Raw genomic sequence first — 27101 nt, forward strand, 5'->3', positions numbered from 1 at the left:
CAACAGTGTAGCACAGTCAAGCTTTCAGGCTCAGTGCTTATCTACCTTTACTCTGTGCCGGTCCCAACACCCAAGACACAGAGGGGCTCTTGGGTTCAGAGGTAGATCCTACCATGAGTAGAGAGTTTCCAACATGGTCTGAGCCAGAAAGGCTAAGAGTGCACCTGAGTTTGGCCCTTGTCACTGTTTCTGAACACTTCTATGGCCCTAAATCACCTACAATTACATTAAAAAAAAAATCAATGTCTGGGCCCCACCTCAGAGCTTCTGACTCTGCTGGCCAAGACAAATAGGAGCATCCGTTTTTAGAGAGCAAACAGGAGCATCAGTTTTTAGAGAGCAACCTATCACTCCAGAGCCTTGGAAGGTTAGTGGAAATCAGTCTTCCCTTCCACTCCCACTTCCCTCCCACCCCCTTACTTCCTGAGAGTCACAGTCCTTCCATGTGACGTGTCCTTCCTGATGACATCACTAAGTCACACCTCACCTAAAACCTAGAGACTTGTTTTTTTTAGCTCTTTTGGGGGTGGGGGAATCCCCTTCTGCTGAAAACATGGAGTTTTCAATAACTTACAACTAAAATAGTCTTAAAAAAAACACCTGCCCTGAAGGACTCTGCAGCTCTGTTGCTCCCTAAGGACAGGCAAGGACAGATGAGGAGATTCTGGTTAGCATATGATAGATGCTCAAAAATTCTTTCTGGCCTGTGCTACCTTCTGCCCAAGTGGTTATGGTTCAGAGAAGTGACTGGCAGCAGGCTACCAGAGCATGCAGGACTGCAAGACTGCAAGACAGATAAAAGGAGTGATTCCTGCCCATGGCTGGAGCATCTGAAAAAGCGGTTTTCAGGCCCCAATGCATAATCCCTGTGCTGGCCACTCACAAGGTTGGCACCTATAGCCCACAGGAAGGAAGAAAGCTGTCCTGCTTAGGTATTCCATCTAAGGCAGCAGAGGCCAGAGTTCCTGTGGGTACAGAAGTGAGGTCAAGTCCTGCCTTCTGGCTGGTGATAGTATAGCTCAGCCCACATAGTGCCTACTTGACATGCACAGAACTCTGGGTGCATTCTCAGCACCACACGAAGCAGGGGTGTTGTACATGCCTCTAGTCTCTGCACTTGGGAGGTAGAGGAAGGATGGTCGGGAGTCTGTGGTCCTCCTTGGCTACGTAGGGAATTCCAGAGTCCCAGAACAGCCTTGGCTGGAAGAGACCATTTCTCGACAAATAAATAAAGTAAAATAAACCTATCTTCAGAGGAAGGAGGAAAAGACGGTCAGTCTGAGCCTACTTAAATGCTAGCATGGGTCCCCCTTACAGACAAAGCCCCAAGGTTCACTGGGACAAGGTACCTAGTGGGCCACAGTACTAAACTCCCCGGCATCGTTCCTGCAGACCCTGCCTCTTTTTGCCTTCTGCACCTGTCAGGCTCCACATGAGCTCCTGACTGGGAAGGGAGGGCAGACCTGAGGATAAGGAGGGACATCAAGCTGAGCAAGTGGGGCCTGGGGTGAGGGTAGGGATGGCATAGACAGCCGAGGTAGGGCCATAAGTTAGCTAGGGGCTAAGTGAGTCTAGAGACCATTGAAGGCGAGCCAAGAAGAAAGGTCCATGGAGAGAGCAGGATAGGGCTGGAATGGCTCATGCGTGAAGCCCTAAGTCTACATCTCAGAGATGGTGTGAGCAAAGCAGAGAACCCAAGCTGGGCCCTAAACTTCCACGGAGAAAGAGAAGATCAGTTGAAGACTGAAACTTCCCAAGCAGGCAATGAGGGTTGGGGCAGAAAGAGCTGAGGGTAAGCCCAGGTTGTAAGGGAGAGACACACCAAGCCATCAAAGATGGGACTCCCCACACAGCCTGGGTGAGCAGGGGAGGGGGTCATCGACAGTCTACCAAAAGCATAATTCCCACCCAGCACAGGTGGATGGGGGCCATCAAGGCTTTGAGCCCAGAAGGGTGACCGAGGCAGTTGGGCTGGAAGGACAGTGCAGAGGTGGAGGCAGGGGACTGGACCTGCTTCCCCACTGTGCCTTGAGCCAGCTGAACCATCACCAATATTAATGACGGGAGAGAGGGCAAGGGGGCAGGAAATCAGAGCCGGCTCCTGTGGAAGCAGTGACTCAGCGGCCAGCCAGCAGGAGGCGGCGGTGGCTGCAGCCAGAGGGGACTGGGCGCTCTCCTGACCCCGCGATGGCACTCCTGGGGGTCAGGATGCCGGGAAGAGCGCAGGCAGGAGGCGGCATGAGGCGGCACCGCACTGCGCGCGCGGGTACCGGGCACAGAGGGAGCAAAGGGGAAAACCGAGTCTCAAACTCAAAGCAGGTTGGTCTGGGAGGAGGCCCAGACGGGCAGGAGAACAAAGCGCCTGACGCGGGGCTGGGCAGCCGCCGCAGGAAACTGCTGGCCGAGACCGGGACGGGCCAGGCCAGGGGACCAGGCACCCGCCCCTGCCCGCCGTCCCAGCCGCTTGAGGGACCCCCTCGCCGACCAGCCTGCGACGGCGGAAAGTGAGTCACTAATTGAAACCACTCCTAGGCATCCCGACGCTCTGCGGGTCACTATTATTTTGGAGTTTGGGTTGGTATGGGTGTGTGGCTGGAATCTTTCCCTTCCAAACCCGGCTTTGAATCCTGCCTAGCTCTAGTGTGGGACTTGGGACAAGAGCCCAGGAATGTGGCCAACCCTCAACTTTCCCACCTGTGAAATGGGAATGGTAGTGGGTCCAACCTGTCAAAATTATCAGCAGTTATTTTTTTTTAACCCAATGCCTGGGAGATAGTAGGTACTCAATTAAAGGAAGCAGTCATCATTTATGTGACAATTCCTTGGTCCTCAACCCAGGGATAAGGGGTCAAAGAGCAGAGCTAAAGGCTCAAGAAATCAAATACTGCTTCAACAGGACTGACCATTCTCCCCTTATCCTGAGTATAATAAAAATCAATTTCCCTGAGACCTTGTTCCTAAGCAGTGGTCTGTTTCCCATGCCATCTGTCCAGACTGACTTCACTCTTGGTTCAGTCTTGGTTACAGAGAGCAGAGGACAGAGAGGTGACTTAGCTACAGAGCTACTGTGAGTTGACAAGCTCCTCTTGAACCTTTGCGGGGAGACATACCCGTGACCTTCACGAACAGGCACATGAAGGATATAAAGAGGTGAAAAGCAGCCTTCAGATCGTATTCAAGCCCTGCAAGTGTGCACACACACACACACACACACACACACACAAATGCACACATAAGCATGCACATGTATACACACGCAAGCACATCCATGCACACACACGTGTATGTGAACACACTAACATACATTAATGTGCCACATGCAGCACTCTGGCCTGTTCCAAAGTAATAAAATCTTCCTGAACCGCTAGAACCATGGGCCCCAGCTGAGGAGCAACTGCTTCAGGACGTGGAGGCGGTGGCTGCTGGCTCCGGCTGCTGCTGAGAACCCCTGGTAAGTGTTAAGATGATGATCCCTCAGTCACAGCCCTCGGGCTACAGGTTCCCTGTTCCTAGACATCCATGAGTTGGTTGTCCCAGGATTCCACATCCTTCCCCATCAGAACCCGGGGCTCTTGGCACCAAGTGGCAACCATAAATAGACCTCAGCCTGACTGCTGCAGGGACCAAAACAAAAAACACGGTGACAGAAAGAGAGGTCATCGAGTGATACTCTCTCCCATCCAGATACACATCACATCTGGGCCCAAAAGGGCCCTGGGTGGGCTTTGCTGGTTTTCCAGATCTGGCTGAATAGGACCCCAAGTACCCATGGTGCCACACTCACCTTCCCCACGAGCTTGCCTTTTCGGTTCATACACAGGTAGAACTCTGTCTCTTTGCCCTTGATCCGGACTTGACTCCCGAAGGTATCCGTCTCCACTAGGAGCTGGGCTTCGAAAGGCAGAAGGAGAATAAGACAAGCTTTTTAACCAGAGGCAATGGTATAGTCTAAACCAGCAACACACTCCCTGACCAGATCCCCTGGTCCCTTATTTCCCCAAAGTCAAGCAGCACAGGGGAAGATTCTCGCAGGTCCCATGAGAGCACTGACTCTGGAGAGGGTGAGAGAAACTGTCCCCTCTTTCCTACAATCCAGTCTGAGGGCAGCTCTGCCTGTGGCCCTTCCCCCTCATACATCTCCAGGCTCTCCGTTCCACTCCCCGAGTGGGACCAACAGTCATTCAGAATACCCACAGAAGTAACCAAGGGAACACACAGAGAGAGCGACAGACAGATGGACAGACAGACAGACAGACTGACTACGGGACCTCATGCTGTTTCCTTCAAAAGTTAGGTCAGATGTCCTTTTCCCTCAGAGCAAACATCTGGTGCCCCTACTGATGCAGCTTTCGCACCTTTGACCTGGCCACTTGACCCAGGAAGACACAGAGGTGACAGTGCTATACCCCTGGTAAAGAATCCATGTTCAGAGTCGCCTCCCCACCCCCGACTGAGGCCATCAAAACCGATGGGTAACTAATTTTCAAGAGCACAGAGGTCTGATCAGGACCCAGTTCTCCCCACCCAGGACTGGAGCCTACCCATGCCTCAGCATCAGGATGGAGTTGTCCAAAATTGCTACCCCGAACCCCTACCAGACAAAGGCATCAGCGACCTCCTCCCTTCGGCTAGTCTAGGTTTCCCCCTATAGGATTCAGTGTGGCTGGGGTGAGCTCTCACTCCGGTCTTGAACTCTGGACCTGTTCTCCATTGCCACTCCCCTCCCCCATGTTTGTTTTCTTTGGCTGTGACCCTTCACTTCCAGCACCTGCCCCTCCCTCAGCTACAAAAGTTTCATTTCAGTGACAGGGGACTTGCTTCTCCATAACAAAATCATAGCCTCAAATTCCTGAGTACAGTACCCTTGGAGCCGCAAGAAGTGTACCCCAGTGCCCCTAAAATACACTAGGTATGATTTTAATAAAAAAACATTTACAAATATAGGCCCTGGTGCCCTGCTGTGAAAATTGAAACCACCTGGAACTTAGGATCTCTATAATTAACCTAGCCCTCCTTTGACACCACTTCTAATTAAAATATGATTCCCACCTTAAAAAAAAAGAATTTACATAAAATTTAAAGACCTAACAAGAATTCTGTAATTCTGGGAGGAAGGCGGGGCGCATTCTTCTTTCTGCCTTCCCCCATCCCCAGTAAACACCGAATCAGAACATGAACAAGGGCTTGCTGCATTCTGCTTACCCTCGCTCAAAACCTTGTCCTCTTTCTCCACTCGTTAGATCCCCAGAGGGAATGTCCCCAGCTTGCTCTACCATCTCCTGGCAGAACTCAGGCCTCCGATACTGAGAAAGTTCTAGAAGCCTCTATGGAGCTAAGTGTATACGGGGAAGGTAGGAGTCGGGTATGCCTAAATATGGACTTGACCCCGGGGCTGTACCTCACTGACTTCTGTGTGGCCTGGAGCCACAGGGTCTTCACCAGCGAAATGAGACCTGCCCTGACCCTCAACAGGCCCTGGGAGGCCAGTAGAATGGCATGAAAACACTCCACTCTAGAGGTCAGAAGGGGAAACTAACCTTCATTTTTAGTTTCCTAAAAGCTACAAAGTGGAACCTTTCCTGGAAGAAAAGGAAACCCTGCTTCCTGAGGCCCCGTCCCTTGCTCTGAACCAAGTCAACCTTCTCCAGGCCCAAGAAGGCCACCCCAGATAGGGCATCTGAGAGCACCCACAGGTCTGTTGCCATCGCACACTGTGTGACTTGAACCCTGACGGGAGCATCACACCCCTCTCTGAGCCTTAGCTTCCTCTCTGGTGCAAGGGGGCATCAGGCTCAACCCTGCTCTATTTCATTCTGGAATCCTGGATGAAGTCAAGCCTGGGAGGAGGCCAGGCTCTACTGGGAGTAGGGAGACAGTCATTAAAGGAGGAAACATTGGAGATAGGGCCCAGGATACCACCACCCAACTAAGGGAGGCTGCTCTGTCTGCCTCCTTACAATTAAAGATTACAAGATCTGCCTCCATACAATTAAAGCCCCGCCCCCACATCCACAGGAACTAAGTCCCCATTTCCCAAGGTAAGCAAGTGAGATGCCCACCAACAGCCCAGCAGAGGGACTAACTACAGGATTGGCTGGCTCTGAAAGCCACTACTAACATTGCCCCACCTCTCAGCAGCAAGGACCCTGGCCATCACCACCACCCGTCCCTCCTCAAACTACATCCCCAAGGTGGGTGCTGATATCCAAAGTGGCTGGGGCAGAGTCTAGGGCTTCAGTTCAACTCCACCCTCCATAGGCCTGGCCACTCCATCCAGCCTGGGGAGGGTCTGAGTCTAACCACTAGCAGTCTGTTCTTCTTACCCATCCTGACCACGGCTTTCTGGAGAGTGACCTAGACTCCACTCAGAGAGTGACATAATGAGGGAGCCAGGCCAGAATTATGTAAAGTCTTTGGGGAGTAATAGTCCGGCAGCAGCCGCAGCAGGAGAGAAAGAGGAACAGAGGCTCCACCCAAGCTAGGTTTGCTCCAGAGCCTTCCTGGTCCTCTTCATCCTCCACCCGCTCCTGAGAGCCGAGCTCCAGTGATGCAGCTCGGGAGAAGCCTCATCTTGGTTCAGTTCCATTGACAGGGCCTACAGCTGGCGTGGAGGGGGTGGGGATGGATGATGGGGGAGGGGGATAACATTATCTGGCCATCCCTCCCCCACCAGTCTGTATAGATCAACAGCCACCTCCTTCCATCACTCTTGTCCCTACTAGTGTTCCCTCCACATGTCAGCCTGAAGCATCCTTTAAAAATCGTAGATGCTTCTGTCAGTAAAGTACCCACTGTGCAGCGTGAGTACCTGAGTTCAGATCCCCCAGCAACCCAAATAAAAGTTGGGCCCGCAGAGACAGGCAGATCCACTGACTTCACAAGCTCACCGGCCAGATAGTCTAGCCAATCTGTGATCTCCAGGTTCAGTGAGAGACTCTTCCTCAAAATTAAAGATAGAGAGTGATGTTGACCTCTGGCTACCCATGTACACAGACACAATTATGTCTCTTCCCTGCTGCTGCAAACCCTCCCAGTGATTGCCAAAGTACTTAGAGAAAATGCAAACTCTTCATTGGGATCCACATCATCTGCCTCCTTCCTCCATCCCTCCTTCCTCCTGTCCTTCCTTCCTAGACTTCCTCCCAATCTCCCAATGCACACTGACTCCCTTGCTATTACTCTGACACACCTAATTCCTGCTAGAGGCCCTTTATGCTTGCTATTTCTTCTATCTGAAGGTTGCTTTGTCCAAACCTCCTTTTCTTCCACGTAGCCAAATATCATCTCCTTGGAGATGCTGTGGTTTGAATAAGAATGGCTCATGGCCTCATACATTTTTCAATGATTAGTCTCCAGGGAGTGGTGTTTGAAAGGATTAGAAGGATTGGGATCTGTGGCCTCGCTGGAGTAGATGTTGGAGGAAGTGTGTCACTGGGGATAGGTTTTGAGGCTTTAAAAGCCCACACCAGGCCCAGACACTGTGCTTTCCCTCTCAAAAAATCAGGATGTAGCTAGCTCTCAACTACTTCTCAACACCACGTCTGTCACGTCTGCTGCCATGATGATAATGGACCTAACCTCTGAAACTGTAAGCCAGCCACATTAAATGCTTTCTCTTGTAAGAGTTGTCTTGGTCATAGTGCCTCTTCACAGCAAGAGAGGAGTAACTACAACAGATGCCTGCCCTGACTGTACTGCCTGATGTTAGTATCCCTTCCCCAACCCAGCACACTCCAGTCCCCCATGCCACATTCCAACACTCTATTCATTTTATTTTCTCTATGCGTTGTTGTTGTGTCTGTGTGAGGGTGTCAGACCCCCTGGAACTAGAGCTACAGACTGCTGTGAACCCCCATGTGGGTTTTGGGAATAGAACCTGGTCCTCTGGAAGAGCAGCCAATACTTTTAACCACTGAGCCATCTCTGTGGCCCAATATTCCATCACTCTCAAACTGTTTGTTTCTATTGTTTAGATCTTAAATGTTTCTGCAAGGTCCATGTGTGGAAGACTTAGTTTCCTGCCTACAGTATTACAAGACCCTTTCAGACGTGAGGCCTGGGGGAAGAAGTTAGGTAATCTCTCTCTCCTTCTCAGCTATCATGAGGCTGGCTCTGTCACATACTCAAGCCATGACATTCTGCCTTGCCACAAGACCAGGGGCAAGGGGATAGCCAATCATGGACCAAGTCTTCAAACCTGAGCCCAAGAAACCTTACTTCTTTTTAACTTGATCGCCTCAGATACTTTGTTGCAATAATAGCAACACTATTTGCTGACCTTTCCATTGTGCAGGTGGTCTCCAGGAAGACAGAACAGCTCTCCTTACTCCAGGAGTAAGTGATGGAATCTTGCTTTTCTGTAACCTCAGCCCAGGCCTGGCTCATAGTAAATGGCCACTAATTAAATTACAGTAGGTGCATGGAAGCCTTGGGATGTAGGCAGTGGCCAACATGATTCAGGAGCTAAACCAAGATTCAGGATGGTGACAGGACATGTTACAGAGCACATAGTTGGTGATGACAAGTTTAATCGGCCTCTGATTCAATGTCCTTCCTCACTCCATTCCTTCCTGCTGTGACTCCTTACTGAGCTATGCCTTGTTGGGACTCTAGACTACTACCTACCCATCCCCAGCCACAGTGACAGACAGAAAACTCCTTGCTGTCTAACAAGGGAAGTGCATGACCCAGAAGTAAATGAGTCAGGGGCCTCCTTTGCTTCTGCCTTTCTGTTGGGCTTGTGATGTGCAGGACATGGCACTATCTCATCTAACCATCATCCTTATGACGATCAGCACTGATGTCACTGTCCCCATCTCACAGGTGTACAAACTGAGTTCCAACAGTATGCACATGGGGCTAAAGTCAAACTCAGGCAAGCTGGCCACAAAGTCTTGGTCTGAATCTGCCCTCTCCACCCTTCCCTTTCCCTACTTGGGACATTTTCCCTGGGTGAGTGAGCCCTGGCTGCAGTGGTAGGGCTTCTCTCTCTGGCTTTGCTTTCCTGAGACAGAATTGAGTGAGTGGTTCATCCCTGTCCCAGATCCATTTCCAGATCACCTTGAAACGGGAGGAGTCCCGAGCCACCCTGAAGAGTACCCCTGGAGTCAACATGGGGAGATGGAGAAAATCTATGGGGGCTCCCAGGTTGGACTAAAGCCATAGACAGAAAGGAGAGGGACTCCCCAAACCCTCCAAGAAGGTGGGGCAGAGGGCGGGAAGAAAGCTGCATGGGCAGAGCGAGGGAAGACACTATGGGCCCCAAATGGCAAGAAGGGACAAGTGGCCCCATGGATGGACTGACATTGAAGCGTAGGTCCCCAGCTGGCCTTACCAAAAACAACTCAGGGCCTCTGCTTTAGACTCTGGGTTTGGAGGGTAGGAAATGGAGTCAGAGAGACCTGGGAGCTTGCTCCCATAAGAGGCAAATCAGAGAACAAAGCCAGGATGGGTTAGATCTCCCTGTACCCAGAGAGATCCCCCAGGACTGGTTCAGAGCACAAGTACCTGTGAGTGCACATTCTCTCTCTCTCTCTCTCTCTCTCTCTCTCTCTCTCTCTCTCTCTCTCTCTCTCTCTCACACACACACACACACACACACACACACACACACACACACACACACACACCAGGGAAAGAAGGCTGGGCAAAGAACTGTACAGAAGTGCCTGAGGGACCAGCTGACACATTCCCACACCACAGAGCTACTGGCTCTTTTCCAGACATCTTCCCAGGAGGAAATGTCCTTGTCTCCAAAAACACCAAGAGGTCAAGTCACCTACCCAGCTCGCTCTCTCTCTCTCTCTCTCTCTCTCTCTCTCTCTCTCTCTCTCTCTCTCTCTCTCCTCTGAAGGTGAGCTAGGTGACACGAAGCAGAAAGAGGAGGGTCCTTTCTGGAGCCATCAGCCTGTTGCTGTTATACATACACGCTCCAGTGCTCAGAGTCCCCTTCTCATAAGTCCCTGGGGACGTTTACAGGCCACACAGACTCACCAGGAAGGAAGAGAGGAAGAAAAGAAATCAATAGGATTGATCAGAAGCTTTATTGAATCCTGGCTGTAGCTTTAACACAAGATTCATAAGACGTGGGTGGCCGCTGTTCCCTGGGGACAGAGGCAAGGACAGAGGATGGGAGGCCTAAGCTGAAATGCAAAGGCCCCACTCAAGATGAGAGGGCTACTAGGGAAGCCAGGTCTGTTCATTTAAGTATCCGCAAGGCAAAAACAGATGAGAGGAAGGGAGAAAGAAAGGCTTTCCTGAGCACTGGGCCACGTGCCCCCTGTGTGTGCAGTAAGCTTTTTGCTCTACTGTCCTGAGCTGACTTCCTTGTCCCTAGTCTTAGATGTACCCTGGAGGTGTCCCTGCCCTCAAGCCATCCTGATCACACATCTCTGCAGGATACATGACCCCAGAGGCTCGGACAGAGACAGAGCCGGGAAGTATGTAATGGTGCCCGACTAGAAGAGGAAAGTAAGCCAGGAGAAGGGCAGAGACCAGAACCCTGTTGAGAGGACAGCAAAGTGGGGGGCTGGGTCTCAGGAATGTAGAGAGCATCCTAGGCCTTTAGATGACCAAGGCTGGTACCATGCCTGGTGGAGCACAGTGCACAAGAAGAGGTGATACAGCCTGAGATTGTGGAGGGATGGGCGTGTCTCATGAGCAGAACCACTTCAGGCCTCCGGCTGACCCGCATTCTGAGTGATAGGAGTCTCTGAGCATTGGAGTAGTATTTTGGACTAGTAGACAGAAGATGGAGAACGGGACCAGAGACTCAGGACAAAAAGAGGGCTCTCCAGCCTCAACCATGCTAGCTGGTCCAAAGAGCTCTTGGCTCAAACCACCTTCCAGAAAGTACTAACATAAAGAAGCAGCAAGATCTGAGGGTCTACAGACCAGAAGCCCTGTACCCAACAGAGGCCACCCTTGGGCGCCAGACCCGGCTCTGAGGACTCCAGGTGTTCACCTGGCATTTGTGGTACTCCTCTGTCTCAGCAGGTAACACAAGGATGTGTAGTCAAGTGGGTGTCACAAGTCTCTGGGGGCCCGGGCCCAGCCCTGAGAAGACAGAGCAGATTCCATTCCGAAGTGCCCCTGCATCCCACCGCCCCTCCCCCAGCAAGGCAGCTCCCGGTGCAGAGAAGCCGCCCATCCTCCTGCCCTGCACGGTCACATAAATCACCCTCCCAATAATATTTGTATTGATCATCTAGATTGGAAGCCTCAGTGGGCTCCATTGTCTCACTTCCTCTCCCAGGGCTCACAGATGGGATCTCCCAGCCTCATCTGCGTTTCTAATAGGACATTCAAATGGAATAGGGGCAGCCCGCAAGGCCCCATGCTGCCCTGGGTGTTGGGGGGGTTGGAAGATCATGTAAACATGTTCCTCTAGAGAGAGGATAAAGATCAAGTATTTGAGGAGACAGAAGAGCAGCAAGCCAGGCCAGTTCTAGAAACTCAAAGCAGGCTTCCATCAACCTGAGTGCCGTCAGCACTGCAGCAGCTCAGACAACACCGGGACCCATGAATCACTGAGGACATCTTGAAAAGACCCCTCTCTCAGAAACCCTTATGTGTGTAAACGGCTAATCCGAGCCTGGAACTGTACAGATGAGAAGTGGGGACAGAGAGGGTAGCCGCGTACTAGAAGATTGCAGAGTGGCCCAGTTGAAGCAGAGAAAGTCCGAAGGGCTAGCAGCAGCCTCTGAAACGGGGGTGAGCCTCTTTGAGACTCATCTCCCTCCCCAGCTCCTGCCTCCCATCCCAGGGTGTGGACAGATGGCTCAACCAGAGTCTGACCCCCCTCTCTGTACTCTCCAGCCTGGAGGGGCCAGAGCGAGCTCCGGGGACACCCCAGGAGGGCACCTCCTCCCGCCTGGCCAGCCAGCTGCCCCTTCCCTGGCAGCACTGGGCAGAGGGTCCCAGGGAAAACTACCACCTGGGTCTGCCCTGCACAGCCCAGCATCTGGGGGGTGTCCCGAATGAGAGTCAGAGGACCTATGAGGACGGACACTGTGGTCAGAGCAAGGAAGAACAGGGACCATGGGGAGGGAGGAACAGAGATGGACCAAACAAAGATAGAAAGGGGCAGGAGACAGGAAGGGGAGAAAGGAACCATAAAGAATAGCTGTGCAGGAAGCAGAGAAGGAGGCAGCTGGCCTGGAGGTGCTGGGGCCCAGGACCCAGCCCATGTTGCCCAGCCTGGCCCAGCCCCCAGTGTGGTGCAGCTGCCTCACTCAGGGCCCTACCATGAGGTCAGTCCTGCCCTGAGGCTGTGGGAAAATAAATGGTGTCCGAGATAAAAGGTCCAAGAAATTATTTGTCTTGTTGTCATGACCTGACGGCAACGGGCAGGACCGACAGGGCACCATCCCAGAAAGGCGAGGCTCACAAGCTCACACACACACACACACACACACACACACACATGACCCTGCCCAAAGAGGTAGGGAGACTGGGGACGGGGGCATCCCAGAGATGGGCGAAGACCAGAAGGACTCCTGGTAGTGCAGAGCCTTTCCTGTCGAGGAATTTTAAGTAAAATATCTACGGGTTTAGGGTTTGCACGGTGACTGTCTTGGCTGAATCCTCTCCAAAGCACTGACGAGGTGGAATTATGTCTGCTCTGTTCACTGCCCAGGGCTTTCATGAGCCAGGCTTAGGAAGAGAAAGAATCCTGGTGTCCCTTATGTGAGCCTCTGCAGTAGGAGAGCGGTACAAAGGTCCCTCAGCCCTCCAAGGAGAACTGAGCTGCTCCTGAGCCAAAAGAGAGCATGACCAGAGTCTTCTACCCCACAAAGTAGCTGAACCTCGGCCAGAAGGAACTGTGGTTACAAGAAGCAGCCACTAATTTTTGGGCATTCCCATCCAAGCCACCATGTAAAGGCACTCTTTTTAATCACGTCTTAGTGTCCCCAATGAGCTTCTTAAGGAGTCACTAATGCCTCCCCATTTTACAGACTGGTAAGCTTAAGCCCAGGAGGGCTGGTGCTGGTGGCAAGACCATGCATCCAGCACAACACAGAGCTGGAGATTTGAATGGAGACTCTCCAAGGCTGGGGAGACTGTGGGCGAGGGATATGGGTTGGATCTGGCACATACCATACTTGTCCCCGTCCTCGCCACGGGCACTGATCCTACGGCCCAGGACTTGAATGTGCTTCCCACTGGTCCTGCTGTAGAGCTGGTACAAGCGCAGCTGCTTCCGACTCACATCATCGCGAGCCCGAGTCTGGTTCTCCACATGGATGCGGAAGTCCACGTTCTCCTCGGCTGCCAACACCTATGCGAGGGGAGGGAAGATGGTGAGTCAGCCCTGTCTCTCCTCTGCACCACCTCTGGCCAGGCCCCATTTCACAGACAAAACAACCGAGGCAGCTGGAAAGTCAAACAGCTGAGAATCGAGCCGAGGTATATAGTTCTCCCCACTTGCCCACACATGGTGTCTTCTGAGACCTCGGTATGCAGATTGCTCTGCCTCAGTTTCCCTTTTGGCACAGAGGCCCCTAACTCAGTGGCATCCGAGGAGTGTCTGAGCAACTAGGAAGGGAGCCAACATCCACTGAGCTACGGTTGGAGGGACATGCGGCAGGGAGGAGGCAGGATGAGCATCTCAAGTACTGCCACTGGGCTAGAGGACAGCATGCCACCTCTGCCCCAGGATCTCCACGGGGGGCCTTCACATTCATGCCATGGTCCATATCCCAGGCCTCCAGTCTCTATCGGCCATGGTAACTCCATGGATCTCTGACTAGAGGTCCGCATCGGCCGTACCATCTAGGAAGCCTTCTTAGGTTGTACCAACAACCAACAACCGAGAATACAGCCACCCATGTGAACAGTATGCACACATCTTCTGCTCAGCCTACTCCAGTTTTGCCCTGCTAATAACCTAGACTCCACCAAACAAAGCCCTCCCACAGAATCCTCCCTGTCCACCTCCTCAGGGCTTCCTCACACCCGTACAGAGGTCCTTGCTGGGGCTTCCAGACCTGACTGGTAGCCCCTGATGCTTCCTTCCCCCTCCTCCTCTCCTCCTCCTCTTCCTCCTCCCCCTTCTCCTGTCACTTCCATGCCAGCCATACCACCTTACTTTTTTTTTCTTTTCTTTTTTTCGGAGCTGGGGACTGAACCCAGGGCCTTGCCAGGGCCTTGCTCTTGCTAGGCAAAGCGCTCTACCACTGAGCTAAATCCCCAATCCCGACCACCTTACTTTTAAAGGCTTTGGGACCTTCCTAATGCTTAGCACACACCAACCCCAGGCCCTTTGCACATGCTCTCACTTCTATTCTGATGCTCTTTCTCAGTTCTCTACATTCAGATTTCCCCCAAGTGTTACCTCAAACAGGCCCTCCTTGGATTGTCCTACCCCTGCCTCTCTCCATGCCTCTACTCTGCTTTGAGATTCTTTCTAGCATATGTGGTTCAACATGTCGTCTACCTAACTCAGTTTTGTCTGACCTGAACACACTGGTGGTGCAGTGAAAGCCAGACTGTGCTTGCTCGCTCTCCTGCTCTCTCTCTCTCTCTCTCTCTCTCTCTCTCTCTCTCTCTCTCTCTCTCTCTCTCCTCCCCCCCTCCCTCCCTCCCTCCCTTCTATGCTGCTAGCCCTGCAACCCAAGCACAGACACCCAAGCACATGTTCAACAGATAAGTGAATGAATGAATGAGTGGTTGAACAAATGAATGAATGAACAAATAAAGTTCTGTCAGAACATTAAGCACTGAGTTGTGTTCACCTGTGCCTGCTAGTTAGCTGCATGGCCCCTCCCACGTTATAAACCAGAACAGGTTCTGAAGCACGGGTAGCGTTATGGGTTTGTTCTGTGGACTCACCAAGCCTGACACACAAAGCTAGCACACAAGACCCCATTCCCAGAAACGAGTTGCCCACCCGAACTTTGCTGGAGCTCTCTGGACCCTGGCTACCCAAGACCTCTCAGCCTTAACTGCAGGTCCGTTTCTTCACAATGAACTTGATGAAGGCACCACCCACTTCAGGGGTCGCTTCAAAGATAAAATCCAAAAGGCAGCATGGCAGCTACTTTCCACATCTGAGCAAATACCAGGACTTTTGACAAGACTCCAAGTGAAGCTCAACTAAGCAGATGTCGAGGTTCACAAACGTCCATTCTGCAACTACTCAACCACTGCGTGCCTCCCTCCCTCCATCTCCTCATGGCGGCCAGCCTCCTCCACAGTACCAGGACTGCCTCTCCTCCAATCCTGGCATCTAGGGAGGAAAGAGTCCAGGACCCAGGAAGCCCACACCTGGAGGGCGTTTTTCTGGAAGATCCCACACTTGGGGCCACTGCCTCTTCTGGAATGATTCCTGGAGCCAGTTTACTTCTGTTTCCTCCCCCAAAAGTAGGCAAAGTATCCTTGTCCTCCAACATCCTTCTTCTCACAGGACACCCTATCGACAAGAGGTCAAGCCAATCTCCTCACCCCCAGTTCCCACGGGGCGCTCCCTGCCCCTGAAGCTGGCCTCTCGTAATGATTTTCTTCCTCGCCCACTGGACAGAAGCAGTAGAGTGACCCAGGGTCAGCAAGGTCTATTGGGTGCCCTGCATCAGGATATGGGGGTACCATCCATCTTGCCTAGCTTCCACCACTTAAGCCATCCTCTGACCAGGTCAATTCCTAGGGTCTCTGCCAGATACCGGGCCCCTCTTCTAGAAAGGCTGGATACCTTGGACTGCCTATTAAAACCTCTGGTGGGCTCAGGGCACCAGTCCTTTATACCTACCATTACAAGCCGGCTTGAGAGATCCTCTCCTGACATTACCTCACAGGGCAGGATCACGAACATGCTGTTGTCCCCAGAGTTAGGATAATCAGGCTCACCCCTGGGCATCAGTTTGTCCCCAGGACGAAATCAGCAGTGCTTCTGGTGGTGACTGGCCAGGAATAAGGGACACCTGGAGGTCAACAACCAGCCTTTCCCTTCTCATCCAGATAACTATGGTGCCCAGCGGGCAAGAGATGCCATGCTACGGGTGTTGCACACTGCTTTGCTCCAGACACCCTGCTAAGAAGACCCTAGACATGGCCCAGATCTGGCCCCATCAGTTTCCAGAGCTTTGGGATATCAGGGAGCCAGAGAGAGCCCATTTCCCAAGTTGAACGTAGAGACCACTGAGAACTATAGAATTGGGTACAAGTATCTGGAATTCCAGGTTCTGCTCCCAGAGCCATGCAGGGCAAGCTTGTCTTGGGAGAGTCACTGCCACTGCTTTCTATCTGAGTGAGTGGCAACTCTCTGGGCTAGGGTGCCTAAGAGCAGTCTGTCTGGCTGACGTCCCTCCAACTGCACAATGATCAGAGGGCTTGAAAAGCTTCAGGACGAACAAAAAAGTCACAGCACACAGTAGAGAGCAAGAAGTCCTGATGCAGAGACAACATGGCCCCTCCTCCCTCAATGCTACACCCACAGATGATCCCTGGTCAAAGTGGGGCCTCCATAATGGGTGACCGATAGTGTCCATGCAGCTTTAGACTCTAAGTATCCCAGTCCAGCCCTTCCCTTTGCCCTAAAGACTGGGCTCCGGTGGAAATATTTGCTCCCCGGGCAAGAGCTGCCCATGAACGACAAGAGCCCTATAGGCTCGAATCGCATTCTGACCTTGGGCTCTTCCAAAGCCTCTGCCTAGGAATGGCGACAGGGTGCTCCATAGACAGAGCCCACAGGCCTATGCCTGCAGGTTACCTGGCTCCGCCCACAACAGCTGACTTACTTGATCTGTTTACCCTCAGTTTTCTTGTCTGCAAAATGGGGATCGTTTGTAGCATTTGCCTTGGGGAAAATGACATTAGTGACCACAGCCATTTCATTCTTTCTTTTTTAAGTCTGGCTTAATAAATAGCTATGGGGTTCTTCATCTTCGTGTGTGTGCTTGTGTGCAGTGCATACTTGGGGGAGGGAGGGTATATGCTGAGGTGCATGTGTGGAAATCAGAGGACAACCTTGGGGGCCAGTCCTTGCCTCTTACCTCTTGAGGCAGGGCCTCTCTTTCTGTTATTTTTCTCCGCTGCATACATCAGGTTGTCTGGCCCATGAGCTCCTGAGAGCCTCCCCAGTTCACCTCCTGTGTTGTCACAGGAGTGCTGAGATTACAGGCACACACCACCACGCCCAACTTGATGTGCCTTCTAGAGATTCGAACTCAGGTCCTCACACTTGCACAGAAAACACTTCGCTCGCTGACCCACCTCTCCTGTTCAACAGTCACATTCTCTAAATACTCACGATCTATCTCTCCTCAACAGCCATGTTTTCTAAATAGCCACCGCAGGTGACTTATCCTGTAAAATCACCTGAGTGAGGTCAGAAGCAGGAACAATTATCATCCCCATGTTCAAGTTGGGGAAAGTGGAGCTTTGGGGGAGGTCCTAAGTCACGGAGTTAGAGAGGAGAGGACTCAAGATTCAAACACAACTCCTGAGTTTAGAGTTTAAGTTCCTCTATCCACTTCCTTCCCATCTACAACCATTTTCCCTTGCTCTTTTTTTTTCTTTTTTTTTTCTTTTTTTTTTTTTTTTTTTCAGAGCTGGGGACCAAACCCAGGGCCTTGCTAGGCAAGCGCTCTACTGCTGAGCTAAATCCCCAACCCCCATTTTCCCTTGCTCTTACCACTTCCTTCTCATCACTGTCCCTGAATCCTTGTTTCAGCTATACCTGGACAACATAGGACCAAAAGTATTAATTGGGAAATTCTAGAGATGAACAATTATGTTTCTATTCAGAGCTGTCATGAGTAAGCAGTCCGATGAAGTTCTGTGGCACTCTTTGACCAGCGTATCCAAGCTGCATCCGCTCCCCACCCATGTTAGTATCTAGGCTATCAGACCCCACTGTCTTGGTGCTTGTGCACGGGGTAGCCATCCCTGGAAGATCTGAACACGTATCTTGCAAAGAAAAGGATACAGCTGCACTTGGGACAGGAGCTGGATCAGAACTCATGGATGCACGAATGAGGGGGGAGGAATGCCATCCAAGAAGAGGTTAGTCTCTTGAACTAACTCCCCTGTGCAAAAGAGGAAATAGAGTCCTATTGCCCAGAAGTGAAGGCTCTCCCTGGTCCCAAGAAGGACAACCCACAGGCCTCAAGTAGTAGCAGGAGACGGGGCTTTTAGAGCTCTTCCAAATTCTGGGTTCAAACCCAAGACTTTAGGCCATCTAAGAATGGACCCCAGTAAAGTCAGCCTCCTCCACTCCAAAAGGCAGCCCTCCAAATGCCTCCTCAAGGGCGGCCTGGACTCCAGCCCGGAGTCAGCTGCCAGTTACATCAAGAGTGAATGAAACTCACATTGGCTCTGAATTCCTGGACATGCACTAAACACTGCCTGGGGGGCCATCGGCCTCTTCCTTACCCAACCTGAGCAAGTGTAAACTGTACTCCCCTGTGCTCCCATTACATGGGGAAGCACAGAGAGGACAAGGGACTTGCTAAGGTGCACAGGAAGGACACAGCAGAGCCAAGATCTGAACACATTCAGCTCTGAAGCATTAGTCCCTCCAATTGCCCTGCTTCACACGAAGGGGAACAAGGCGCACCCCCCACAGTCCCTCCCATGCTCCATCCTCCCATCAGCTCAAGCACATTGGCCTCTCTCCTCGTGCTCCCCACACCCACCACAGCCTGGATAGAAAGTGAGGCCACAGAGGACCTTTCCCCACCCCCAGCCTGTCCATTAAGCTCCCAGGGCTATCAATGTATTGATTGGCAGCACCAAGCCATCAGCATGGGTGGGGCACTGCAGAATGGGGGCTGGGCCCAAGCTCCAGCCTCCTTCTCCCCATACATCAGCCGTCTCCATACAGATCGTCAATATGGAGCAGATACTCAATCCTGGATATAGCCAGGACAGGGACAGGACTTGTGTGAACTGAGATCTTTTTCCCTTTCCCTTCCCCCTGCCAGCATCTCAACATCACTCCATCTCGCTGAGGCCCCGGGCCCCCGTAGTCATGAAGCCCAGATGGCAAACAAGTTTTTTTTTTTTTTCTGGTGTTTGTTGTGTCCATGAGGACCTCTTCCGTCAGCCCAGTTCTGAGCATGACATTCCAGCAAACGCAATGAGTTTACATTGAACAGACAATGCTGTTCCCTCCTTCAGGTAGCCTGCTCCAAGTGCCTCAGAAATCTTACAAACACACGTGCAAGCCTACACACACACACACACACACACACACAGGTTCACGGCACACTCCCCATCTGGCCAGCTGCTCTTGGCCGAGATCCAGTCTCAGAGTCCTTCATCATAGAACCCATTGTCCTTCAAGTTCTACCCTCCAGCCCCATCCCTCAGTTACCATTACTTGTGGGCTGGGATACAGGTATGAACCCTTAGGGGCCCAGTACCTGGCCTAGGGGCAGCAAGCACAGGAATTCAGGTCCACATCCAGACCCCCAAACCCTTTGTTCACTAAACTGAGAGTCCAGTCAGTACCCAAGGGCTGCAGCAGGGGTCTGCTGTCCCCTAGATTTCTAGAAATACATGCAAACTTGGTGGACAAGCAGGCCTCAAGACACCACAGCTGAGAGTTGAGGCTCTCATTTACTTAACATCTGCAAAGAACCTGGCTCTGTGCCAAGGGCTCCCCCAGGGACCAAAGTCCTCCTCCCAGCATCCCCAAGGGCGAGCCTGTATCCTGGTGCTTCCTTAAATAATGATAACAGAGGGGTCAATCCATCCTCTCTATCAATACAGCTAGTGAGTGCCCCAAGACAGGGTGTGACCAGTGGACTGAGAGCTGACCCCCGGCTCTTTCCTGTCCCTGCAAATTCCAGCAAAGAAGGCAGGTGGTCAAAGACAGTAGACTAGTGCTACGAGATTCCAAGCCAAAAGGTGGGGGGAGGAGGAGGAAGAGGAGGAGGAAGAGGAGGAGGAAGAGGAAGAGGAGGAAGAAGAGGAGGAAGAGGGGGAGGAGGAGGAAGAGGAGGAAAACCAAAGTACTAGTGACCTCCTCGGATAGCACACTGTCGGAAGCTGAAGCCTTGATGAGCAGACCCAGCCTAGGGGCAGGATACAGGAGGTATGCCATAAATGTCCAACTAGTTAAGACTGGTGCCATAGTTGAGTGTCTACTGCATATGTCATCCAAGCTATGACCTTCATCACTCCTATGTGGAGAATGCTTGAGGAGTCTGCGGTAGTCATTCAACTTTTGAAATAGGTTCTCCCCATCTGACTAACCTAAACCCCAGGCTGAGTCACCATCCTGCCTCAGTCTCCCCAAAGTCAAGTTACAAGTGGGTGTCTCCATGCAAAGCCTTAGGAGTCGTATAATTAGTCACTGTTTATACATGATGAGGAAGCAGTGACTCCAAGATGTCCAGGGTCTTGCCCAAAGCCATGCAACCTGAATGTGGAATAAGATGCCTGGGCCTAGTTTCAGACCTGCACTACCCACAGACCAGAGCTCCCACTGTCACTCACCCAAGGAGCCTTTCCTCGCTTTCTCGAGCACGTGACAGCATATGGTGTACTAGGACACAGCATCCTGACACAGTCACTCAGTTATTTGACAGGTGTTGGCCATTCTCTGTATAATAATTCTTATTCATTTAGTTCTCACTAACCCTTCACATTACCTCACTTTACAGATATAGGGAAAACAGAGGAGCGGGAGGGTGAAGGCCACAGGTCATGGGCTGAAGAGCTACAGAACTGAAACTTGAGCCTCTCTGTGCATGAGGCCCTGCAGAAGCTTTTGGTGGCCTGCTCCTACCCAGCTGGATAGACCCAGCAGAGCAGTGGCTCTCAATCTTCCTAATGCTACACCCTTTAACATGGTTCCTTATGTAGTGGTGACCCCCAACCAGGAAATAATTTTGTTGCTACTTCATAACTGTAATCTTGCCACTGTTATGAACTGTAATGTAAATATTTTTAGAGACAGAAGTTTGTCCAAGGGGTCACGATCCATAGGTTGGGAACCAGTGAAGTAGAACAAAGGTCCAGGGTTAATTGAGCCAAGGTAGAGACTCATCATGCAACCCTGAGCTGACCAGTGCAGTGTCTCTGGCTCCGTCATCAACAGGGCAACATTTTAAATGTCACTTAGATGTTAGAGCATAAGAACTACCAGCCAGGGGGCCTGGAGAGATGGCTCAGTGGTTAAGAGCACTGACTGCTCTCCCAAAGGTCCTGAGTTCAATTCCCACCTACTACATGGTGACTCACAACCATCTGTAATGTGATCCGATCCAGAATACTCATATTTGAAATAAATAAATATTTAAAAAGAAAGAACTACCAGCCAGTCAGACCACAGCCTGCAGAGCTGCATACCCTCTTTTGTTCCAGAACAAATTCATACTCAGGCCCACGGTGTAACAGCAGATCTAAGCTCATCCTAAAGTCACGTGCCTCTCCTCCTGCCCTGGCCCCTGCCCTGGCCTATGGGGATAGATGTCAGTATGCCCAGTATTTCCCAGTGGTCTGCCAGCAGCCTTAAAGTCACACACAGGACACATACAGGTTCATCAGAACAGCTCTTGTTGCCTTGTTGAACACACACACACACACACACACACACACACACACACACACACACACACACACCAGGCAACAGAGGCAGCAGAGACTCCTCCTAGAACCAGAGACACAGCAGCCAAGCCCAGAACTGTCATCTATTTCCTCCCCTTAGAAGACAGGGAATATTTCATTGGAGTTTTTGTTTGCTATGGGGGGGGTGGTTTTTTGTTTTGTTTTGTTTCTTTTTGTTTTGTTTTTGCCATTTCACCCTTACAGAAGTTAAGCCCCAGAGAGGTTAAGTAACTTGTCCCAAGGTCACACAGCAAACAGAAGGCAGATCCACAGTTTGAACCAGGCTGTATTAATCGAAAGCCCTTAAAACACCTTTTAGCTTGGGCCCTGGAGTCAGGCAGCCAGAGTTGCTTTCCTTGCACTGTGTGACCAAAGGCAGTTACTGTGAGCTGCTGAAGCTCTTGCTCCTCAGAATTGCCTAATCTCAAGTTGGTCGTGTGTTAGAACCTGGCTAGCGCACGACAGACACCCAGTGAAAATGACGGGCTTGAGCTGTTGTTGTCAGCAGCCTGGGGCCCAGCACCCCTGTGTAGCACCTGGATACAGGACAAAGTTCTACTGGGGATAGACCTCCTCCGGGTTCCATTTCAGCCTCCCTCTGGAGACCTGCAGAACCCCAGAGCTGTCCTAGCACAGGGAGGAGGCTACACCTGTGACTATGACAGACTGCCCCCCAGCCCACTAACACTGGCTGTGCCAACCACAAGAAATTTAAAGAATCCACCTTCTTATCTCAAAGCAAGTGGGTGACCTTCCCTGGCTGCAGGAATGCTGGCAGGGTGCCCCACCCCTCCCCTCTCTCTGCCTTGGGAAGGAGGCTTGGAGAAAGCATTAAGTCTTCTATGACATTCAACCCCCACCCCCCCCACACACACACACAGCATCCACCTCTAGCTCTGGGGTGCTAGAAGATCAGCACTCCCCCACCACCACCACCATCCCCCCCACCCCCACCCCCACCCCCACCCCCGGGAGTGAAGCCTCCTGACAGGGGCAGGGAGGGAGCTGTCCTCAACTAGAGTCACCTAACCTCATGAGAATTTACACAAGACTTCCCAATAAAGACCCCCCAGCATGCTTCCTGAGACTCTTTTCCCTGCTAGCAAACTTGAGGGTTCCTTCTAGAAGAGATAGAACTAACACAAGGTCTTAAATCCAGTTCTTGGCTTGGAGCCATGACCCTGAACAAATCCTTTCCTGGCTAGCTCTGTATCTTCTTTCTCTCTGTGTGGAGCAGGAATATGACCCCATCCTACCTGACTTCCTTGTAGAAAGCCGGAAGGCTAAGATTAGCTTCCTCTCTTGCACCTAGGCAAGTCTCTTCCCAGAAAGCGGAAGGGTTGCCACAACGCCAGAGCATCTGACAGTGTTCTCTTCTAAGGCCAGGGGACTGTCTAGGTCTCTCCCAGGGCCAAAGAGAAGCAGGCTAAGTGTTGAATGGAAACTCAGGAGAATGGACCAATGAACGATGTTGCTTTGAGATATTACAAGTGCCATCCAACAGGACAGCTTTCTATTCTCCTCTTGTCCCAAAGGACACTGTCCCCTAGCCTCTCCAACCTGGCCAGCCTAAAGGAAGGGCCTAAGCTTCAGCGAGGATGCTAGGTGTGGGTGGTCAGTCAGGAGTATGAAGGGAACTGCAAACTTCAACACCTCCCGGGGAGACAGGAAGTAGCTCTGTGGGAAGAACAAGGAGCTGGCAGGAGGGATAAGAGACTGGAGGAAGCCCTCCCCCTCTCTCCCAGCACTGGCTGACCTTCTGCTAGCTTGTCTGAGGAAGGCAAGGACCTAGTGGAGCCTGGCGGCAGGAACAATGTCCGGCAGGTGCCGGCGGAGCTCCGTGAAAAGCCGGGCCCGGTGTCATTGTCAGAGCTTAGCCAAGTGCAGAAAAGCAATTTACTGGTCACGCTGCCTGCTCCCCGCGGAAATTTTTAAAATTCTTCCGATTTGAGCTATCTGTGGTGTTCTGAGTCGTGTGGAGAAAGGATGAAGGGGTTTTATTAAATTCCCAGCTTCCCGCTTCCCAGGGTGGCCAGTGGGTGAGGGCGGGGCTCACCACACTGGTGGTGGGCGGAGGACAGTATCTACATTGAGTGTATTCATGGAAACCTGTCTTAGTGAGGGAAATCCATTTGGGGCCTGGCGACTGAAGGCTGGGAGGAGGGGAGGCACCCAGAAATTCCATTGCTAAGACTGCACCAATCCCTAAAACAGTAAGGATAGAAGTAAATTGTTTTTTCAGTTAGCCAAGATGCCTCGCTGGGGGTGGGGGTGGGGAGATTGACAATCAGCAACATGTCTTCTGGCAACTTCTGCTTATCGGCCACTTTTCACAAATGAGGAAACAAAAACCCCTACAAAAATCACCTATTTCCAAGCCCGGGGCCCCTCCTCCACATAGGATGGCCTTCTGCTCTTCTTACACCAGAGGCGTTCCAACTGTAGGCGCCCCTGTGCACCCTGCCCAGGACTGCACCTACTTCCACAGCATCACGCAAACTTGCCCCTGCAGGGTTCAGACTGCAGACTCCCTCGGTAACCCACACCTTTGAAGCCATCCTGGTCTCTACCACTAAGGGCCACTCCATGGTCTATAAACTGTAAAAGTAAACATGAGCCCACTAATTGTTCCCCCTGGTGGTTTATTTACCTTTTAGGAATCTTGGTTTAAAAAAAAAAAAAAAGTCTAAGGATTGCTATGAATGAATTCTCTTCCAGACATACCAGATTCGAGCACTGTTTTCTGAGTGATCTTCACGAAGACCCCTAGCTGGTCCCAAGGATAGAAACCAGGGGTTTAAAGACGCCAGCCCAATGCAGGTCAGATGTCTAGAGGCTGGAGGGGACAAAGGGGCAAAAGGAAGGGGGGTGGAAAAGACAAGGCTCCCTCACCTACATGGATCCTGCCTCTTGACCTAACCCAAGCAGACCACCCAGATCTTTCTTAAAGATGCTGGCTTAGTTCTGGCCAGGAGGTGGAGGTGGAAGCAGAGTCCAGACCCCTTCCCTCACACACACTCCCATCAGAGAACACAAAGACCACCCGGCAGCCCCTCCCCGGCCCTACTTAAAGAAGAACCGAAAGCAGCAAGCAAGTGTGGGATTGGGCAGTAAGACCCAAAGGCTCCTTTCTGCCTCCACATCCATTTCCTCAGCTCCTGCCCCAAGCTCAGCCCAGCCAGACAAGCAGACCCCCTGGAGTGACCCTGGAACCTGCCTTCTGCTTGGGAACTCAGCTGCAGACAGACTAGGCAGCCTATGCCTGGCACTGGCCTTTTCTCTAACATCGACCATTCCCACACCCTGTCCCCCACCCCCTCACCACATAGGGTCACATCTGCTTGGGCAAACAGCCAGCGTTAAGTTACTGACTCCAGTTGTATTGATTCAAGAAGTCACTGGGGACCCCAGCCTAGCCAATAGAAGGAAAGAGTCATCAGTCTGTCCATCCATCTATCCTTCCAGCCCAGAGTCTCAACTGGTTGCCCTGAGTTTCATGCCTGTCCCAAGGAACAGTCATGATCAAACTAGGAACCACAGCCCAGAGACACAGACAAGATTCCTTGTACCAGAAAGGAAGAGAGGATCAACTCTAGCCGGTACACAGGGCTGTCTCCAGGCATCTCCAGAACTCAGAAGGCTACAACCAAGCATCTTCCCATTAGCCCTGCAAGGGCACCTGCCTTTCACGGAGAGGGGGAGGGGACAGATAATCCTCTTTTGGCCTATGTCCAGTTTATTCAGCGTCCCCTCCCTTGTAGCTGTAGGTAGGTAGGTAGAGGTATTGGGCAGCTGGTGTTTCCTAGTCTACTGCCACCCCTCCCACCCGCCCCACACACACCATGCTGAGGCAGCCCTGGTCTGGTTCTAATCGGGGCTGAAGTCGACTCCCTACCCCCCCCCCTTTCCTTCATTTCCACGGCTTTGGAAGCCAGAGCATTCCAACTGTCTGTGTGCCAAGACCTTCCCGAGTCTGAAAGCTGCTGAAGTAACAGATCAGATTTTAGCAAGTGCTTTCCAGGCTGAGCGCCAAGTCCTTTTCTGATTCACAGAGAGCGAACCGGGACCAAGCAGGGAACAAGCCCTGGGCTGCACCACCTTGGGCAAGGACATGTGGAGCAGAACGCAGCAGGATAGGGAGCAGTCAGTCTCTCTCTCTCTCCTCTCTCTCTCTCTCTCTCTCTCTCTCTCTCTCTCTCTCTCTCTCTCTCTCTCTCTCTCTCTCTCTCTCCCTCTCCCTCTCCCTCTCCCTCTCCCTCTCCCTCTCCCTCTCCCTCTCCCTCTCCCTCTCCCTCTCTCCTCCCACCCACAGAGTAATTTACAACTAAAGCTCTCTCTCTGGACTCAAAATCCACTCAGCTGAAAACAACCTTTTTGTCTGCAGGGACAAGCAGGCTGTAAAGGGACAGTTGGCATAAAAATCTCTAGGTCCCTACCTCGCCAGCTGTGCTCGGGGGTTGGAGTCCCACACATCACTCCGGCTGAGCCCTCCGGCTCTGGGGGATCTCCCTACCGAGGCCAGCCGAGGCCGCGACAGTCCGCACTGGCTCAAGCAGTAGCTCCTAGCCCTTGGCCTGACACCGACAGCGCAGGACGCGCGCGAAGCCGCCCTTCCGCGCCCTGGGAACAGGTGCACTGGGCTTGTTGCCCAGGAGGGGTGGGGCACCGAGAGGGGGCGCGGTCCCGGGAAGGGGGGTCAGCCCGCACCTCGAAGAAGAGCGCGCTGAGGTTGGCGGGGGGTTGGGAGGGGGGACAGGACACGACTCTCAGGAGCCCACGTACCTGAACCTGGAAGCACAGCAGTAGAAAGTGTAAACACCTGCAGGAGAAAGAGGGAGAGGTCAGTGGGATCAGAGGAGAGACCGCAGATGGACAGACAGACATGCAGGCAGAAAGTCGGGCGGGCAGACAGCCACACGCACAGGGACAGGCATCCAGGCAGGGTGGCCAGAACCGGGTGGGTGCTTACAGGCAAGTGCAGGCGGAGGGCGCTGAATACATCGCGGGGCGGGGGGGGAGGCGGCGGCTCCTAGCCCAGCCTGCACATGTCCGCTCCCCGCGGCCGGGACCGGGCGCCTCCGCCGCCGCCGCCGCCGCCGCCGCCGCTGCTGCTGCTGCTCCCTCCTCGCCGGCTGCTTCTGCAGACTCTGCTGCTCCGGGGCGCTCCGCGGCGCGCCCTGCGGCATCAGCGCCCCGCGCGGCTCCTCCCGAGCGCTGCGCCCTCCGAGCCGGCGCGGGGGCTGTGGGGCGACCGCGGTGCGGGAGGCGCCCGGCCGGTGCGGGGAAGCTGGACTGAAGCGGGCGGACGGGAGGGCCGTCTGGGCGTTCGCGGGACGTGGGCAGCCGGTTCAGTCCAGGGGCAGCATGCACGGCGGGGACTGCGGCTGAGGCGCCGCGGCCGGGGCGCGAGGCTGGCGGGACCGGGGTCAGCGCTCCGAGGCTGGGGCGCGCATCTGCAGTGCGAACGCGTCACGGCCGCTCCGTCTGGGCGCCCGCCGGCTCATGTCTCCTCCTCCGTGTCTCTCCGGCCGTGCACATCGCCGCCTCCC

The 27101-nt window shown here is 52.7% G+C and overlaps 1 protein-coding gene across 4 annotated transcripts in view; it reads right to left on the reverse strand.

Moving 5' to 3' along the window:
- Positions 1–27101, reverse strand: part of Fgf18 (fibroblast growth factor 18) — a 30895-nt gene extending 3794 nt beyond the window's left edge. The window contains exons 1-5 of one of the 4 annotated variants that reach the window (XM_087571087.1): positions 26833–27101; positions 26522–26628; positions 26335–26371; positions 13099–13279; positions 3785–3886 (exon numbers count right to left, since the gene is read on the reverse strand). In XM_087571087.1, coding sequence (XP_087427213.1) covers positions 3785–3886; positions 13099–13279; positions 26335–26371; positions 26522–26553 — 352 coding nt within the window. In that variant the 5' untranslated portion in view covers positions 26554–26628; positions 26833–27101. 4 annotated transcript variants of the gene reach the window in all.

This window comes from Rattus norvegicus, chromosome 10, assembly GCF_021556685.1.
Source record: "Rattus norvegicus strain SHRSP/BbbUtx chromosome 10, alternate assembly SHRSP_T2T, whole genome shotgun sequence".
Taxonomy (NCBI): domain Eukaryota; kingdom Metazoa; phylum Chordata; class Mammalia; order Rodentia; family Muridae; genus Rattus; species Rattus norvegicus.